This window comes from Nycticebus coucang, chromosome 5, assembly GCF_027406575.1.
Source record: "Nycticebus coucang isolate mNycCou1 chromosome 5, mNycCou1.pri, whole genome shotgun sequence".
NCBI classification, from domain to species: domain Eukaryota; kingdom Metazoa; phylum Chordata; class Mammalia; order Primates; family Lorisidae; genus Nycticebus; species Nycticebus coucang.
In genome coordinates this window covers 55,250,937-55,269,532 of record NC_069784.1, presented here as the reverse complement: position 1 = coordinate 55,269,532, position 18,596 = coordinate 55,250,937, and the positions used below count along the sequence as shown (strand labels likewise).

Genomic DNA, 18,596 nt, shown 5'->3' with positions numbered 1-18,596 from the left:
CTATGGCAGGAAGACACAGGTGAGGAGTCCTTAATGAGGAGGACCGTGCCTTTTTGACCATGGATGTCCGTAATAAGACAGTCTTAGGGGAAAGCTGTGGAGATAGGAACAGATGAGCCCTGGGTGCCCTTAAGGGCCAAGAGACAGGTCCAGATACACAGCTGAGCATCCGAAGGCACAGAACATGGGCACACATGCTCACACAGACATCCTACACAGGCATAGGCCCACCTGGACGCCCCCACACGGATGCCCCCACACGGACACCCCCACACAGGCACAGGCCCACCTGGACGCCCCCACACGGACACCCCCACACAGGCACAGGCCCACCTGGATGCTCCCACACGGACACCCCACACACAGGCACAGGCCCACCTGGACGCCCCCACACGGACACCCCCACATAGGCACAGGCCCACCTGGATGCCCCCACACGGACACCCCCACACAGGCACAGGCCCACCTGGACGCTCCCACACGGAAACCCCCACACAGACACAGGCCCACCTGGACACCCCCACACAGGCACAGGCCCACCTGGACACCCCAACACGAACACCCCCACACAGGCACAGGCCCACCTGGACGCCCCCACACGGACACCCCCCACACAGGCCCAGGCCCACCTGGACACCCCCACACGACACAGGCCCACCTGGACGCTCCCACACGGACACCCCCACATAGGCACAGGCCCACCTGGACGCCCCCACACGGACACCCCCACACAGACACAGGCCCACCTGGACACCCCCACACAGGCACAGGCCCACCTGGACGCCCCAACACGAACACCCCCACACAGGCACAGGCCCACCTGGACGCCCCAACACGAACACCCCCACACAGGCACAGGCCCACCTGGATACCCCCACACAGACACAGGCCCACCTGGACGCCCCCACACAGACACCCCCACACATGCACACAGCCACCAGAACACCCCCACACATACTCACAGGCATTAGTGCCCTGGCAGGCATGCGCAAACACAGTTCCAGACACAGGCGTGCACACACAGGCACAGATGCACACTCATGGAGGCACACACATAGGTACACAGGAACACCCACATACCCAAATAATCTCAAACATACTCAGGCACCCACTGAAGAGCAGAGGCCTGCACACACACACACCCCATAACTCAAACACTGGCCGCCCAGGCCACTTGAGAGCTTCCTGGCCGGTTGCCCTGAGCCATTCACCCTGGGCTGCAGCCCAGCCCTCCCTTCGCCCCTTCCCTGCCCCAGGCCTGATTGGCTATGTAAACCCCTCCCTTTGCCCCTTCCCTGCACAGCGTTGGAACTCCAGCACAGCCTCTCATCGTCTCTGCCTGCTCTTCCTGCTCTTTGAAAACTCTCCGGACCAAAGCGTACCAGCAGGCAGCATGGGTAAGGAGGGGGCTTGCCAGCACCACCTACCCCTGACTTGGAGGGTCTTCCCTCCAGGAAAGAACATAAAACCTGGAGGGTCAGCTAGAGAAGGAGTGGTGGACTCTGGGTATTGTCCCCATCCTGCACTCTACCCCCTGCATTTCCTAGCTTAGCCAAAGTGACTGAGGAAGGAGGGTAGCGGGACTTCTGGGAAGGGTGGCCTTGTGCTCCCACCCAGCTCCATTCAGCAGGGGCTGGGGCCAGGGAGACCTTCTGCAGTGAGAAAATTAGGTGGAGGGGTTCTCAGAAGATGCCTCTATGTCCCTGGCCCGGCAGGTAGGAAAGAGATAACCCTGATTTCTCACGCCAAGGAGCAGGGAAGCCAAGCCTCAGGACCCAGTTACTCTCTAGCTAGTCCATATAACTGTTCTCTTTGGGAGGGAAATCAGGGACCTCCATTCTATCACCGGGGACCTGTTTCAGTGCCCTCGCCCCTCAAGCCCCTCTTCCTCCTACCCTTCTACTCACGAGCTCCTGGAGCTCGCTGCCAAGAGGAGTTTGAGCAGGCTGGGAAGGAGCCAGAGGAATGTTGAGGTTCCTGCCCCCTTGGGGCTGGCTTTTCCCTGGGCAGGCAGAATGCCCACCAGCCAGCCTGGCTTGGAAACCCTACTGAAGATGAGCACAGTGGTGTGCACTTATAGTCCTAGCCACTTGGAAGGCCGAGGAGGGAGAATCAATTGACCCCAGAAGTTTGTGACCAGCCTGGGCAACATAGCAAGACTCCCACATTCATCTCAAATCCAAAGAAGCTCAGGGACCTTGCTTGAGATGCTTAAGCCAGAGGGTATTTCTCAGAAAGAGGAATGATGCTCCCTGGGACCTGAGTGGCGTGGAGATGGAGTGTCTGACCCTAAGGAATGCTAGAGGTCCAGGGAGCTGGGGTGGGCAGATGCTGTGGAGCTCCTTCATGCTTTCGTTTCCCTCTCTCGGTCTCTTTTTGGCTGTGTAGTTAGCATTTATATCTCCATCTTGGTGTCTTGGAGATGTTTTGTTTTGTTTTGTTTTGTGAGACGAATCTCACTCTATCACCCTCGATAGAGTGCCGTAGTATCATAGCTCACAGCAACCTCAAACTCTTAGGCTCGAGTGATCCTCCTGCTTCAGCCTCCCGAGTAGCTGAGACTACAGGCGTCAGCCACAATGCTGGCTAGTTTTTCTATTTTCAGTAGAGAGGGGGGTGTCACTCTTGCTCAGCTGGTCTTGAATTCCTGTGCTTAGGCGATCTACCTACCTTGGCCTCCTAGAGTGCTGGGATTAAAGTGTGAACCACCGTGCCCAGCCACCACCCCCAGGCTATGTCTTGGAGTTTTTTAATCTCCTTTCCCCTTCTGTGTCCAGCAACCTCCTTCCTCACCCCCTGACATACTGTGTGGAGCCCTGACACAGCGAGGTTGTGTGCCAGAACAGGTCTGTTTAGTTCCTTTTCATTGGACTCTTGCCCTGCCTTCTCTTGGAGTGTCAAGCACAGCCTGGCATTCTTCCCTCCTTGGCCACAGTCCTGCCCATGTTTATATGACACTCACCTCTGTGAAAGCGGTTGGGAATACATTGTCTTATTTGCCCATATTTATGCAACCCTTCTCTTTCATGAAAGTACTTTCTGAATATGTCATCTTATTGAACCTTCATATCTACCTGGAGAAGTAGGTAGGATGTTATTATTACCCCCTTTTAGTAAATGCAGGAGAGAAAATGGACAAAGTGGGTGTCAAACCTAGAATTTGAAACCAGTTTTCCAGACTTTAAAATGCTGTGGTTGCCTCCCAGCTTCCTAAGTCCCTTGTATGCCATAGGTAGGGTCCCAGGCACCAGTGGAAGCTCCACTCTGGCTGCTCCTGGTTCTGGTTCTCCACTTGCAGCCCTGCCTGCTGTGAGGGCAGTGGTCAGACCAGCCACCTGGGACAAGCAGGAGGAGGTGCTCAGGCCTGTGTGCTCCACCCCAGGATTTCTTTCAGCCTGTGGCTCCCTCTGGGCTATTCTTTAGCCCTTCCCCCCAACAGGCCACAAACTTTGAAACTGGGATCCTGACGGCTGTGATGTCCTGGCCCTCCTCCACACCGCTGACTCTGGTCCTGTGGGTTAGTGTGACCTTTCTTGCCAAATTCAAGGGACAGGGAGGGCCGTCCCCCTGTCTCAGATGGGTGGGCCTCTGTGCTCTCCAGAGTTGAGCCAAACTCTTACCTTACAGATAAAGAAAGTCTGCACCGGCCACATACCCCGGGGCTGGCAGGTTTGAACCCGGCCCAACCCTGCTAAACAACGACAACTACAACAAAAAAAAATAGCTGGCATGTGGCGGGTGCCTATAGTCCCAGCTACTTGGGAAGCTGAGGCAAGAGAATCACTTAAGCCCAATAGTTTGAGGTTGCTGTGAGCTATGAACCCACAGCACTCTCTATGGTATAGTGAGACTCTGTCTCAAAAAGGAAGGAAGGAAAGACGGAAGGAAGGGAGAGAGGGAGGGAGGAAGGAAGAAAGGAAAGTTGGGCCCACCCAGAGGTAGGAACTGGCCTAAAGACATCCAGGTGGCCCTGACAGGTAGCCAGGAGTCAAGACCCAGAAGAGAGAAGTGCAGGAAGTGTCCCAGTCCCTGGTCTAGACAGTTGGGTGAGGGAGCTAGCACGCCCCACCCCACTGCCTGACAGCTGTTCCCCTGGAGCCTCTGGGGTTCACTGGGGTTCCACCAAGCCAGCACGACACTGTCTTGTTTCTGTCTTGTGAAAGTACACTGTGGTGTTCTTACTGTCCTCTTTTTACAAAGGATGCAGAAATTGAGGCTGGGGGGTTAGGTCGAGTACTTTGCCCAAGCACCGTGGCTGGTCCCTGGTCCAAGTCAGTGTCATAACCCCTGCCCCACCTGGCCTCGGGTGCACTTGTTCTCCTCCCACCCTCCCTTGGGCCCCACCAGACTGTCCCACAGGCCATGTCTCTCCACATCTTCCCTCCATACCCTCACATTCCTGTGGGGATGTAGGGAGGGACCTGCACCCTCCAGAATAGGGCCAGGCCAACTTGCCCATTGTTTCTGCAGCTACAAAATGTGGGAAGTGTGGACCCGGCTACCCTACTCCTCTGGAAGCCATGAAAGGTAATTGCTGAGGGTCTGAGAGCTGGCGCCCTCCTACTGAGTCCATGGCTGGTGGGGCTGGGGGTACCTCAGACCTGGCCTCCACCCTCTGGCACACACAGTGTTGCCCCCACCATTCTTTCCCACTGTTTGCTTTCCACCCTTTAGGACCCAGAGAGGAGATTGTCTACCTGCCTTGTATTTACCGAAACACGGGCACTGAGGCCCCAGATTACCTGGCCACTGTGGATGTTGACCCCAAGTCTCCCCAGTATTGCCAGGTGAGGCGAGACTTAGGCACCAGCTACCTTGAGACCCCTGTGGCCCCAGTCCTGGGTCTGCCTTTCCCTACCTCCATCCTCCTTGGCCCTCCCTGGATATGATGTGCTGGCTGTTGACTGCACTAGGGACAAGGTGAGTGCTGAATTCCACCCTGCTGCATTGCAAAACCAAATGAGTCTAGGGGTCACCTCTTCCAAAAGCATGGAGGTGTGGCCTGGATGAGCAGCACCCTGTCCCCTACCCTAGGTCATCCACCGGCTGCCCATGCCCAACCTGAAGGACGAGCTGCATCATTCAGGGTGGAACACGTGCAGCAGCTGCTTCGGTGACAGCACCAAGTCTCGCTCCAAGCTGGTGCTGCCGGGCCTCATCTCCTCTCGAGTCTACATTGTAGATGTGGGCTCCGAGCCCCGGGCACCAAAGCTGCATAAGGCATGTCCTCTGCCCTTCAGTCTTTGGCAGCCTACAGGCAGGAGCCAGCCCTGAACCAGCAGCCTCCAACCTTGCACAGAATCTTGTTCAGCAGCAGGGAGAGAAGTCAGACCTCAGGGGAGAGTCGCCTAGGCTTACTGGGTTGTCACCATCTAGCACCAAGGGCCAGGCACCAGAGAAGAGGGAGGAGGCTTCCTGTTTTACTCTGGGAGAGGGAGGGAGCCCTTTTCCCTCACCCAGTCATGAGCTCAGGACTGCTCTTTGGCAGGAGTCTGCAGTCCTTCCTCTGAGCACTTTGTTTAGAACCCTCTGGCCCTGCACTCACTGCTAGCATCCCCAGCCCAGGAAGAGCTTATGGTCTCATCAGGCAGTGAGTGCCAGGATAGACAGGGAAGGAGTCAGTGCTTTCTGCCTGGGGAATTATTAACAATCTCTGGCTTTCTCTTGGTGCTCTGCAGAAGTTATCAGACTGAATATTTGCCACATTCTCATAGGGAAAGTTGTGTTCATGTTTTCAAGGAAAAGAGGGCAGGTTTGGCAGATAGAAGTAGGGTAGTATGGGAGTGAAGATTCCCATCCCTGCAAGATTCTGACATCATTCCCCACCCTCCCCAGGTCATTGAGCCCAAGGACATCCATGCCAAGTGTGAGCTCGCCTATCTGCACACCAGCCACTGCCTGGCCAGCGGGGAGGTGATGATTAGCTCCCTGGGAGACCCCCAGGGCAATGGCAAAGGTGCTCACAGGCTGTGTGTGCCCCATAGACACTTGCACAGCTATGAAATGTGGGAGGAGCAAATCACAAACTGGGGGCAGAACGGAATGACCCCCCAAGAAAACAAATGAGCTGGATCCTGCCCAATGTTTAAAAGTTAGCAAGTAACTTCAGTTGTATTGATTATTTCTATGGAGATGAGCCTTGACTGTTTAATTCAGTTAAAAGTTATAGTCAGGGGCGGCGCCTGTGGCTCAGTTGGTGGGGTGCCGGCCCCATATACTGAGGGTGGCGGGTTCAAACCCGGCCCCGGCTGAACTGCAACCAAAAAATGGCTGGGCGTTGTGGCGGGCGCCTGTAGTCCCAGCTGCTTGGGAGGCTGAGGCAAGAGAATCGCTTAAGCCCAGGAGCTGGAGGTTGCTATGAGCTGTGTGATGCCATGGCACTCTACCAAGGGCCATAAAGTGAGACTCTGTCTCTACAAAAAAAAAAAGTTATTGTCAGAACAGCCTGCTATGGGGAATGTGAGCACAGATTAAATGATCAGAGCCAACATTTATGAAATGTCCATTGTGTGCTAGTACAATCCATGTTTTGCACATAAGAAAGTTGGGGCACAGATTGGTTAAGTAACTTACTCAAGGTCACACAGCTAATAAGTCACAGAGCTGGAATTAGAACCCAGCAATCTGGCCCCAGAATCTCCGTCCTATCCACCACTTGGTGCGGCCTTTCTCAGAGCCTCATGTGTCTCATCAGAACCCGCCCACCAAGGGCTTGCTACCATTTAAGGTCAGCTAGCTCATTGTCGCACTAGACTGCATTAGATTGCCTTATCCAGGAGATGGGAAGAGGGTGATATCCTAGATTTAGGAATAGCCAGGAGTAGATATCTGGTTGTATTTGTAAGGATGTAGTAAGTTGCCATACTAAGCAAGGCAGCAACATATTGGGCATTGTGTTGAGTTACAAATAAATACACGTTGACTGTTTCATTAAAAAGAAAAAAAACACCAGCCTGAGCAAGAGTGAGACCTGGTGTCTAAAAATAGCCGGGCATTGTGGCAGGCGCCTGTAGTCCCAGCTACTTGGGAGGCTGAGGCAAGAGAATCGCTTAAGCCAAAGAGTTTGAGGTTGTTGTGAGCTTGTGATTCCATGACACTCTACAGAGGGTGACATAGTGAGACTCTGTCTCAAAAACAAACAAATAAACAATAACTAAAAACAAAACGTGGTGAGGGGCGGCACCTATGGCTCAAAGGAGTAGGTAGGGTGCTGGCCCCATATGCCGGAGGTGTTGGGTTCAAACCCAGCCCTGGCCAAAAAAAAAAAAAGACATGGTGAGCAGAATGGGGCTTAGACTGTGGGAAATCTCCAAAAGTGAGAGGTGGGGTAAGGGTGCTGAGAACCAGATCTCTTGGCTCAAGGTAAGAAAAATGTCCCCTGTGGTCTGGGAGAGGGATGAGGTTGGTGGGTACTAGAGTAAAAGCCCCGCCTCCCACCTGGCCCCCTGGGTGGGACCCTTTGGACACTTGAGCTGGCAAACCCAGTGTGGGGAGGGGCAGGCAATAGCCAAGAGGCTTATGGATGTTCCTGGGGTGGGGCTGGGTGGGGATGTGTCTCTGGTGCCTCTACCTGTCCCCTACTTCCTTTTCTGCTCAGGGGGTTTTGTGCTGCTGGATGGGGAGACATTTGAAGTGAAGGGGACATGGGAGCGGCCTGGGGGTGCTGCTCCGCTGGGCTACGACTACTGGTACCAGCCTCGACACAATGTCATGGTCAGCACCGAGTGGGCAGCCCCCAGTGTCTTACGAGATGGCTTCAACCCCGCTGATGTGGAGGCGGGTGAGAATCCCCCACGCACAGGCAGGAACCTTGGGCCCATACCCTCTGCTTGCTGCTCTAAAACCCACTCCAAACCAGCCCCTCACTTTCCCATGTGGCCCAGACTGTCAGTGTGATGGCCAGGATGTGCTGCACACCCAGACTTGCCCCAGCGTCTCTGACCCGTTTCTCAACCTCCTATCCCAGCTGCTGCCCCTGTCCTCCTGCCCTGATCCTGAGCCCATCCTCCGGCTTCACCCCATCCCAGGGCTGTATGGGAGCCACTTACATGTGTGGGACTGGCAGCGCCATGAGATCGTGCAGACCTTGCCTCTGAAGGATGGGCTCATTCCCCTGGAGGTCCGCTTCCTGCACAACCCCGATGCTGCCCAGGGGTTTGTGGGCTGTGCCCTCAGCTCCACTGTCCAGCGCTTCTACAAGAATGAGGTGACATGTGTCCTCTGTGCCTCTGCTCCCACCAGTCGTGTCAGCAGCCTGTCTCTGCTTCCATAACAGTGTTCCCAGGCTCCACCAGGCCAGGCTTCTCCAGCAACAAAAAGCAAGGACACACACTCTGCCTCTCCTTTCAGTGCCAGGCCAGTTTCCACTTGCACCCTAACTGGTCAATGTCTATTTGTTCATTGAAAAACTAAAGAGCTGCTTTCCCTGTTGGCCACTGCACTGTGTGGGGTGCAGCGGGGGAGCAGACACCATCCCTGCCTTAAGGGGCTTGCACAGAGTTAGACCCTAGTGGCAAGAAGACCCTATTTGACCTCCAGCTCCCAACTCTGAGAATTTCACCTCTCTGTCTCCTGTCTTTGCCCTCCACCCACCTCCCCCCAATTTAGGGAGGTACTTGGTCAGTGGAGAAGGTGATCCAGGTGCCCCCCAAAAAAGTGAAGGGCTGGATGTTGCCTGAGATGCCCGGTGAGTACCTAGGGACTCAGGGGTTGATTCCCGGCCTGAGAAACAAGTCCTTAAAGGCTCTGAACTCACACGTCCCACTCCTCAAGGCCTGATCACTGACATCCTGCTGTCCCTGGATGACCGCTTCCTCTACTTCAGCAACTGGCTGCATGGGGACCTGCGGCAGTATGATGTGTTGGACCCACAGAGCCCTCGCCTCACTGGACAGGTGGGCACAGAACTAGGGGAGGAAGGAAAGAGAAGAGTCTGGGAGTGGAATGGAGGGTATGAATGAGGTGGGGGATGATAGAGGAGGTTCAGGAAAAACAAAAATAAGGGCAGAGGATGGTGCAGGCCCAGGATCATGGGCCCATGGGTAGGCACAGGGAAGGTGTCAGAATGGAGGGAAGGACCCCAGGAAACTGCTCTGATTTCCACACTGTCTCTATCCTCTGCACCTCCCCACCCAGATCTTCCTTGGGGGCAGCATTGTCAAGGGAGGCCCTGTGCAAGTGCTGGAGGACCAGGAACTAAAGTCCCAGCCAGAACCCCTGGTGGTCAAGGTAAGGGCCTTGCCTCTACTCCTAGGACCCCTCAGACCCTTGCTTAAGGACTAAGCGGGCAGCATCTGCACATACTCTGGGGGTTGGGATTGTTCCTGGGCTCCTAGGATCTGTGTGTCACCCTGGGGTCTGACCCCTGGTTTTCTCAAGGGGAAACAGGTGGCTGGAGGCCCTCAGATGATCCAGCTCAGCCTAGACGGGAAGCGTCTCTATGTCACCACTTCACTATACAGCGCCTGGGACAAACAGTTCTACCCTAATCTCATCAGGTGAGAGGTGGCTGTGTGGGCTCACTTTCCCAGGCCTGCTATCCCAGAGGGGTCACCCTCAGGGGCCCCATCTGCACCTCACCTGACAGACAGCCCCTTCATATCCTGTTCCTTCCATGGGAACCCACCTCGTACTCTAATAAATCTTGAGAGACCTTTCCCTTAGCCCAGTGGTTCTCAACCTTCCTAAAGCTGAGAACCATTAATACAGTCCACAGGGGTCGCAACCCACAGCTTGAGATCCGCTGCCTTAGCCCCTTATCCTTTCCCACCAGGGAAGGCTCTGTGATGCTGCAAATCGATGTAGACACAGTAAAGGGAGGGCTGAAGCTGAACCCCAACTTCTTGGTGGACTTTGGGAAGGAGCCCCTCGGCCCAGCGTTGGCCCATGAGCTCCGTTACCCTGGAGGCGACTGCAGCTCTGACATCTGGATCTGAAGTCCACTCAAGAACCAGACTCCACAGTCAGAGTCCTCACTTCCACAGGGACCCGGCTTCACACTACTCTTTCTTGGCCCTTGACCCTTGGCAGCTTGTCCCACCATGGCCACTGAGTCTATGGAAATATACTGAGCAGCATCTTCATGTGCTCACCACAGCTGCTTCTTGCTCCTTAAGCTGTTTTTACATGAGCTCTTGGAAGCACCAAGGAATAAACAGGTGAAACCACTCTTCAGACTGCCTTGTCTCTGGGGGCGTGGGGCCCATAGTTCTGCTCTTGTGTGTGAAAGGTTGAAGAGGACACTGGGGATGTCGTGACAACCAGTTCACCCGAGTGATTCCAACATGATCCTCATGATGCCAGAATCTCACTGGCATAAACAGACAAAACCTGAAGATTCTAGGGTAATTGTCATAAGGAGACATGGAAGGGAGACTGTAAAGCAGTGTTTTTAAACTTTTTTTTAATCCATGTTTTCTTTCTTTCTTTTTTTTTTCTTTTTTAATTGAGACAGGGTCTCGCTATGTTGCCTAGGCTAGTCTCCAACTCCTAGGCTCAAGAGATCCTCCTGCTGATCAGGTATGGTGGCTCACACTTATAATTCCAGCACTTGAGAGGCTGAGGCAGGTGGATCACCTGAGCTCAGGAGTTCAAGAGCAGCTTAAGCAAGAGTGAGACCCCCGTCTCTAAAAATAACCAGGCATGGATGGTGCCTGTGGCTCAAAGGAGTAGGGCACCGGCCCCATATGCTGGAGGTGGCAGGTTCAAACCCAGCCCTGGACAAAAACTGTAAAAAAAAAAAAAAATAGCTGGGCGTTGTGGCAAGTGCCTGTAGTCCCAGCTACTCAGCAGACTGAGGCCAGAAGATCATTTGAGCCCAAGAGTTTAAGGTTGCTCTGAGCTATGACACAACATCACTCTACTGAGGGTAACAAAGTGAGACTCTGTCTCCAAAAAAAAAAAAATTAATTTTGTTGTGTATATTTAAGATATACATTATATTACTATAGTGAAGCAAATGAACACATACATCATCTCATATAGTTACTCATCTTTTTTTTTTGTGGCAAGAGCAGCTAAAATCTATGGGAAAACTTCGAACATACAGGAAGAGAAGGAAGAATATAATAACCCCCACATACACATACACATCCTTCTGTTTTAACAATTATCAATATCCAATCTTGTTTTATCTGTAGCTCCCTTACTCTCCAGCAAGCCCCAATGCCATTATTACACCTACAAAATAAAATTTTTTTTCTTAATATTCCCACACATTCAGTCAGTATTTAAATTTCTCCAATTTTCCTAAAAATATATATTTTCCCATTGACATGTTCAAGTCAGGATCAACAAAGGCTACAAATTGCATTACATTTCTTAATTCTTTTTGTTGTTGTTGCTGTTGTTGAGACAGAGTCTGACTACGTTGCCCTTGGTAGAGTGCCGTGGCTTGGTCACAGCTCACAGCAACCTCAAACTCTTGGGCTCAAGCGATTCTCTTGCCTCAGCCTCCCAAGTAGCTGGGACTACAGACACCCTATGCCCGGCTATTTTTTTGTTGTAGTTGTCATTGTTGTTTAGCAGGCCGGGCTGGGTTCGAACCCACCAGCCCCGGTGTATGTGGCCGGCGCCCTAACCACTGAGCTACAGTTGCTGAGCCCACCCTGCTTTTTTTTTTTTTTTTTTTTTTTTGCAGTTTTGGCCGGGGCTGGACTCAAACCTGCCACCCTTGGCATATGGGACCAGCGCCCTACTCCCTGAGCCACAGGTGCCACCCAAATACATTTTTTTTTTTTTTCAGTTTGGCCAGGGCCAGGTTCGAACCTGCCACGCTCGGAATATGGGGCCTCGGCATATGGGGCCCACTGAGCCACAAGTGCTGCCCTACGCCACCCTGCTATTTTTAGAGACATGGTCTCGCTCTTGCTGAGGCTGGTGTTTAAACTGTGGGCTCAGGCAATCCACCTGCTTCAGCTTCCCACAGTGCTAGGATTATAGGCGTGAGCCACCACGCCCAGCTTTATAGTATTTTTAAACTTGTTCTTTGGTTCCTTATATTTCTTTTTTCTTTCTTTTTTTTTTGAGACAAAGTCTCACTTGGTGGCCCAGGCGAGAGTGCCATGGCAACATCATACCTCCCAGAAACCTCAAACTCTTGGGCTCAAGTGATCCTCTTGTCTCACCCTCCCCCGTAGTTGGGACTACAGGCATCAGCCACAACGCCCAGCTAGTTTTTCTATTTTGAGTAGAGATGGGTCTCCCTCTTGCTCAGGCTGGTCTCAAACTCATGAGCTCAAGAATCTGCCTGCTTCAACCTCCCAAAGTGCTAAGATTACAGGCATGAGCCACTGTGCCTGACCCCTTATATTTCCTTTAAATTGATGTGAGATCTAGAGATTTGATAAGATTCATTTTGATTTTTTTTTTTTTTTTTTGAGATAAGGTCTCACTTTGTCACCTGGGCTGGAGTGCTGAGGTGTCATAAATCAGAGCAACCTCAAACTCTTGGGCTCAAGAGATTCCCTGCCTCAGCCTCTGAAGTAGCTGAGATTCAGGACAATTTTTCTTATTTTCTTTTCCTTTTCCTTTTTTTTTTTTTTTTTGAGACAGAGTCTCACCTTATCACCCTTGGCAGAGTGCTGTGGCATCACAGCTCAGAGCAACCTCCAGCTCCTGGGCTTAAGCGATTCTCCTGCCTCAGCCTCCCAAGCAGCTAGGATCACAGGTGCCTGCCAGAACAGCCTGCTATTTTTTTGTTGTGTTGTTAAAGTTTGGCCGGGGCAGAGTTCCCACCCGACACCCTCAGTATATGGTGCCAGCGCCCTACCCACTGAGCCACAGGCACCCCTCCCCTCCCCTCCCCTCCCCTCCCCTCCCTTCCCCTCCTCTCCCCTTGCCTGCCCTTCCCTTCCCTTCCCCTTCCCCTCCCCTCCTCTTTCCTTTTCTTTTCTTTTCTTTCTTTCTTTCTTTCGAGTTTTACTTTGTGACCTTGGGTAGACTGCTGTCGTGTCACAGCTCACAACAATCTCAAATTCCTGGGCTCAAGCTATTCACTTGCCTCAGCCTCCTGAGTAGCTGGGACTATAGGCACCCGCCTCAACACTCAGCTTTTTTTTTTTTTTTGTAGAACAGAGTCTCACTGTACCGCCCTGGGGTAGAGTGCCATGATGTCACACAGCTCACAGCAACCTCTAACTCTTGGGCTTACGCGATTCTCTTGCCTCAGCCTCCCAAGCAGCTGGGACTATGGGCACCTGCCACAATGCCCGGCTATTTTTTTGTTGCACTTTGGCCGGGGCTGGGTTTGAACCCGCCACCTTCAGCACATGGGGCCGGTGCCCTACTCACTGAGCCACAGGCGCGGCCAACACTCGGCTATTTTTTAGAGATGGGGTCTCCCACTTCCTCAGGCTGGTCTTGAACCCATAACTCAGGCAATCCACTCACTTCGGTGCCCCAGAGTGCTAGGATTACAGGCGTGAGCCACCACACCAGGCCCTAATGTTTAATGTTTGTTTGTTTATTTATTTATTTATTTATTTTGAGACAGAGCCTCAAGCTGTCACCCTGGGTAGAGTGCCATGGCATTATAGCTCATAGCAACCCCCAACTCCTGGGCTCAAGTGATTCTCTTGCCTCTGCCTCCCAAGTAGCTGTGGCTATTTTTTTTTTTCTTTTCCCAATTTTATTCAAAATGGTCTGCTCCCAAGGTACTGATTTCACACAGGAAATGTACCAAGTAAAGTTACTGAGCTGGGGCCATCAACAGAGATGGAGCACCACAGACAGTTAAGAGTTCAAGCCTTGCTGGAGTGGGAGGATCTAGCTACCTTCTGACCACTTAAGGAAGAAGGCTCAGAGTCCTGAAGCCAGACTCGCCCCTGATCTTCCTGTGCTGACAGCAAAATACTGAACAATCTCACATCCTTTACTTCTAAATCCAGGAGTGCAGTGATAATCCCTGTTTTCTTCTAGAATTAGCAAGCCTGGCTGGTAGGGAACCACCCTGAGGGGTATGGGAAGGGGAAGTCTGTACACTTTCCCTATGTCCCAAAATACTAGAGGTGGGGTTGGCACCCTCCCCAGGCTCTCTGAGCCTACAGAGCCAGCCCCGTCTCCAGGCAAGGCCAAGATGTCCTGGGACTTAGCTGGGGGAGGGAGGTATAGGCATGGGGTGCTCATCTGTCCTGGGGGCTACAGAGCCCTGCCCCTTTTCTGGGCGGCAGTAGGAATATAGAAGCTAAATTCATCAAAATCCTATTGGTTAATGTTTCTAGTGAATGTCCTAAAAACACTTTTAAGTAGACTACCAAACTACCTTTTCTCAATTAAAAATTCATTAAACTGCTAAAACCCCTCCCATGCGCTTTTTCTTGCAAATCAGATATTTGTATAAACAAACAAAAATAGGAAAAAAAGAAAAAAAGAAAGGATATTTTCAAATGGAACTTACTTTTTAAGTGATGAAGACATGCACTTGGGGGTGGGTAGGCAGGAGTTCTCATTTGTGTTTTGAAATCCCAAATTAATGAGCATGATAAACTGTTATTGCTGGCACTAGCTTTACCCCAAGTGGCCAAGTGGCACTGCCTGACTCTCTACTCTGAGTCCTTGGTGGGTCTCCCCAACCCTCCCCTAACCCCCACCCTTTCCCTTTCCATTGACTTGGGACAGCCCTTGTCGACATGCCAATCACAGTGGGAAGAGGGAGGAAGGGGGGAGGTCACAGTGCATGGGGTTCAAGGGGGATCACAGTGGGCGGAGCAAGGGGGAATCACAGTGCAAGTAAGTCAGGTCGTTCCCTCTGCTCAAGTCCAGCTGTCTGCCACGGCAGTGCAACCCGTGGCGGACGACCCAGGAGGCGGTGATGGTGGCAGCGGCAGCATCCTTTCTTGCCTGCATTTATCTGCGCTGTTTGAAGCCTTGTGACCCATCAGGACCCAAAGGCTGTCTGATCACATTATTGGGCTGCCTGCTGTCTTCAGGTTGGGAGATCCTGGTTGGCCTGTCAAGGATGGGTTTCTCCTGCTCCTCCTCGGGGCTGGCACTGCCCAGGATCCGCTTCTGGGCCTCGGCGTACTCCTCCTCCCGCTGCGCTAGGGACTTGACTGGAAGGGCTGGCCTGCTGGTGGAGTTGGGGCTGCTGACCACACCGTTGCTGGTGGGCCTCTTGAGGATGAGGATGTGTGGAGGGGGCCCCCTGGGAAGGCTATCGTTCTGAATCACAACGGGCACTTTGGGAGGAGATTTGGATTTCCCCGCTGTCTGCCGCCTCCTCCCAGCTCTCAGCGACCTCCTCATCTTCCATCTTACTCGCCACTTTCCCTCCTCCCCAACCCCCTCCCCGCGCCTGCCAGCTGTGGCTATTTTTTTGGTTGCAGCCCTCATTGTTGTTTGGCAGGCCTGGGCTGGATTTGAACCCGTGTATGTGGCTGGTGCCTTAGCCACTTGAGCCACAGGCGCGGAGCCTTTTTTTTTTTTTTTTAAGAGACAGGGTCTTGCTGTTGCTCAGGTTGTTCATTCTGATTTTGTGACAAAATCAAGACCAGCCTGAGGAAGTGGGAGACCCCATCTCATAGGTGGCATTGTGTATTTCCTGTTGGATCACACTAGGAAGCACAGAATGTATGGCCGTCTCTCCTTTTGTGTTGAAAAGATTGATTAGTGGGTTAAATTTCTGTCAGTCTAATCTATCTATTGCCAAGTTCTCTTAGTCTAATTTATAGATTTTTTTTAACAGAGGGGTAATTTATTTATTTAGCATTATTATTATTTGTGTGTGTGTGTGTGGTTTTTGGCTGGGGCTGGGTTTGAACCCGCCACCTCCGGCATATGGGACCCGCGCCCTACCTCTTTGAGCCACAGGCATCGCCCCTCTTTGTCTCATTTAATGATTTTTGCAGCCACTGATCATAGTTTAAATTCATTTGTTGATTCATTATAGGTTACAAATTGGTACTATTCCAATTTTATCATTCTTTCTGAATTTACTGCCTGGAATTCTATACGGTTTTATTCAACTATTTTATTATCCTGAGGCAAATTCCTAAGGAAAAGCAAGATAAATACTTGACTCTCTTCTTTTATTTTCCAGTATTCAGAATAATGAGATGGTATCCTAGCATCTTCCAAACATGACTGGTGAGGGTTTTATGTGTGTGTTATCACAAACGTTCAGACTTCAATATGTTTGGTGTATTTTAATCCATTTCAATTACTGCTCCTTTTGTTACTCAAATTGTTCCATCTTTGGCCAAAGGATGCTCCTTCAACTTGACACTATATTACTTTTTATTTTGAGGTAATTGTATATTCATATACAGTTACAAGAAATAATACAGACAAATCTCATGTGCCCTCCACCCAGTTCCCCCTAGTGGTGCATCTTGCTTAACCACAGCACAACAGCACCAGGAGATTGACATTGATAAGGTCCACCAATTCTATAATCCTGTCATTTCTAGAATGTTATGTAAATGAAATCATAGTATATGTAATCCTTTGAGACTGGCTTTTTCTTTTCTTTTTTTTTTTTTGAGACAGAGTCTTACTTTGTCATCCTCAGTAGAGTGCTGTGACGTCATAGCTCACAGCAACCGCAAACTCTTGGGCTCAAGCGATTCTCTTGCCTCAGCCTCCCCAGTAGCTGGAACTACAGGCGACCACCACAACACTCAGCTATTTTTTTAGAGATGAGGGCTCACTCTGGCTCAGGCTGGTCTCGAACCTGTGAGTTCAGACAATCCAGCCTCCTCGGCCTCCCAAGTGCTAGGATTATAGGCGTGAGCCACCACGCCCGGCCTCTGAGACTGGCTTTTTTCATTCGGCATAATTCCCTTGAGATCCATCCAAATTGTGCGTACCAATGACTATTGCCCATTCCTTTTTTTGCTGAGCAGTATTCTATGGTGTGGACATATCCACCGTTTGTTTAATCACTCACCCACTGAAGGACATTTGGGCTGCTTCCAATTTTTGGCTATTTCCAGGAAAGCTTCTATGAACAACTATGTGCAGATTTTTATGTGATGATACATTTTCAGTTGTCCAGGATAGAAGACCAAGATTGTAACTGTATAAAGAACTACCAAACTGGGCGGCTCCTGTGGCTCAGTCGGTAGGGCGCCAGCCCCATATACCGAGGGTGGCGGGTTCAAACCCGGCCCCGGCCAAACTGCAACCAAAAAATAGCCGGGCGTGTGGCAGGTGCCTGTAGTCCAGCTGCTCGGGAGGCTGAGGCAGGAGAATCGCTTAAGCCCAGGAGTTGGAGGTTGCTGTGAGCTGTGTGAGTCCACGGCACTCTACCGAGGGCCATAAAGTGAGACTCTGTCTCTACAAAAAAAATAAAAATAAAATTAAAATAAAAAAAAAAGAACTACCAAACTATTTTCCACAGTGACTGTTCCATTTTACATTCACCAGCAATCTAGGAATAATCCTGTTTCTATGCATTCTCGCCATCTCATGTTGTCACTGTTTCTTATTTTAGTCATTTTGATAGGTGTGTAGTGATATCACATTATGGTTTTAACATGCATTTCCCTTCTGGCTAATAACGTTGCCCATCTTTTCATGTGTTTATTTACCTTTATATAAACTCTTTGATAAAATGCCTGTTTGTGTCCTTTGCCCTTTTTCTTTTTTCTTCTTTCTTTCTTTTTTTTTTTTTTTGAGACAGAGTCTTACTATGTCACCCTCGGTAGAGTGCTGTGGCATCACAGCTCACAGCAACCTCCAACTCTTGGGCTTAAGTGATTCTCTTGCCTCAGCTTCCTGAGCAGGTGGGACTACAAACACCCACCACAATGCCCAGCTATTTATTTTTTGGTTGCAGTTGTCATTGTTATTCAGCAGGCCCAGGCAGGGCTCTAACCCTTTAGCTTTGGTATATGTGGCTGGTGCCCTTACTTACTGAGCTATAGACTCTGAGCCCAAAATTAATTTTTTAAGAAATAATTTTTTTTTTTTTGAGACAAAGTCTCACTTTGTCACCCTTGGTAGATAGAGTGCCCTGGCGTCATAGTTCACAGCAACCTCAACTCTTGGGCTTAAAAGATTCTCTTGAGTTCAAGATAAGCCTGAGCAAAATTGAGACCCTGTCTCTACTAGAAAAACCAGCTGGGTGTTGTGGCAAGCACCCTAGTCCCAGCTACTTAGGAAGCTGAGGCAAGGGGATCATTTGAGCCCAAGAGTTTGAGTTGCTGTGAGCTAGGATGTCACAGCACTCTACCCCGGGCATAGAGTGAGACTCTATCTCAAAGAATTAAAAAAAAAAGAATGGAAAAGCGGCGCCTGTGGCCCAGTCGGTAAGGCGCCGGCCCCACATACCGAGGGTGGCGGGTTCAAACCCGGCCCCGGCTGAACTGCAACCAAAAAATAGCTGGGCATGGTGGCGGGCTCCTGTCGTCCCAGCTACTCGGGAGGCTGAGAATCGCTTAAGCCCAGGAGTTGGAAGTTGCTGTGAGCTGTGTGATGCCACGGCACTCTACCCGAAGGGCATCAAGTGACACTCTGTCTCTACAAAAAAAAAAAGAAGAAGAAGAAGAAAAACATCATTTTAACACAAGAACATTTGTACTAGATTATTTATCACAGCTCAATTTACAATTACCAAAATGTAGAAACAACCCAAGTGTCCATCAACACATGAATGG

At 51.0% G+C, this 18,596-nt stretch overlaps 1 protein-coding gene and 1 pseudogene across 2 annotated transcripts; one reads left to right on the top strand and one right to left on the bottom strand.

The window, feature by feature from the left end:
• The first annotated feature begins 1,283 nt into the window (after positions 1 to 1,283).
• Positions 1,284 to 10,167, top strand: SELENBP1 (selenium binding protein 1). Its single transcript, XM_053591965.1, has 12 exons — positions 1,284 to 1,397; positions 4,471 to 4,527; positions 4,675 to 4,787; positions 5,035 to 5,220; positions 5,836 to 5,956; positions 7,598 to 7,780; positions 8,028 to 8,206; positions 8,608 to 8,686; positions 8,773 to 8,894; positions 9,136 to 9,228; positions 9,379 to 9,497; positions 9,773 to 10,167. Exons 1-12 carry the CDS (start codon positions 1,394 to 1,396, stop codon positions 9,933 to 9,935), a joined length of 1,419 nt encoding a protein of 472 aa, XP_053447940.1. The 5' UTR covers positions 1,284 to 1,393; the 3' UTR covers positions 9,936 to 10,167.
• A 3,454-nt stretch (positions 10,168 to 13,621) lies between these two features.
• On the bottom strand, positions 13,622 to 17,550 carry LOC128586274 (SUZ domain-containing protein 1-like; annotated as a pseudogene). The gene has a single exon (XR_008380212.1). The product of XR_008380212.1 is annotated as an SUZ domain-containing protein 1-like (transcript).
• Positions 17,551 to 18,596: the final 1,046 nt, after the last annotated feature.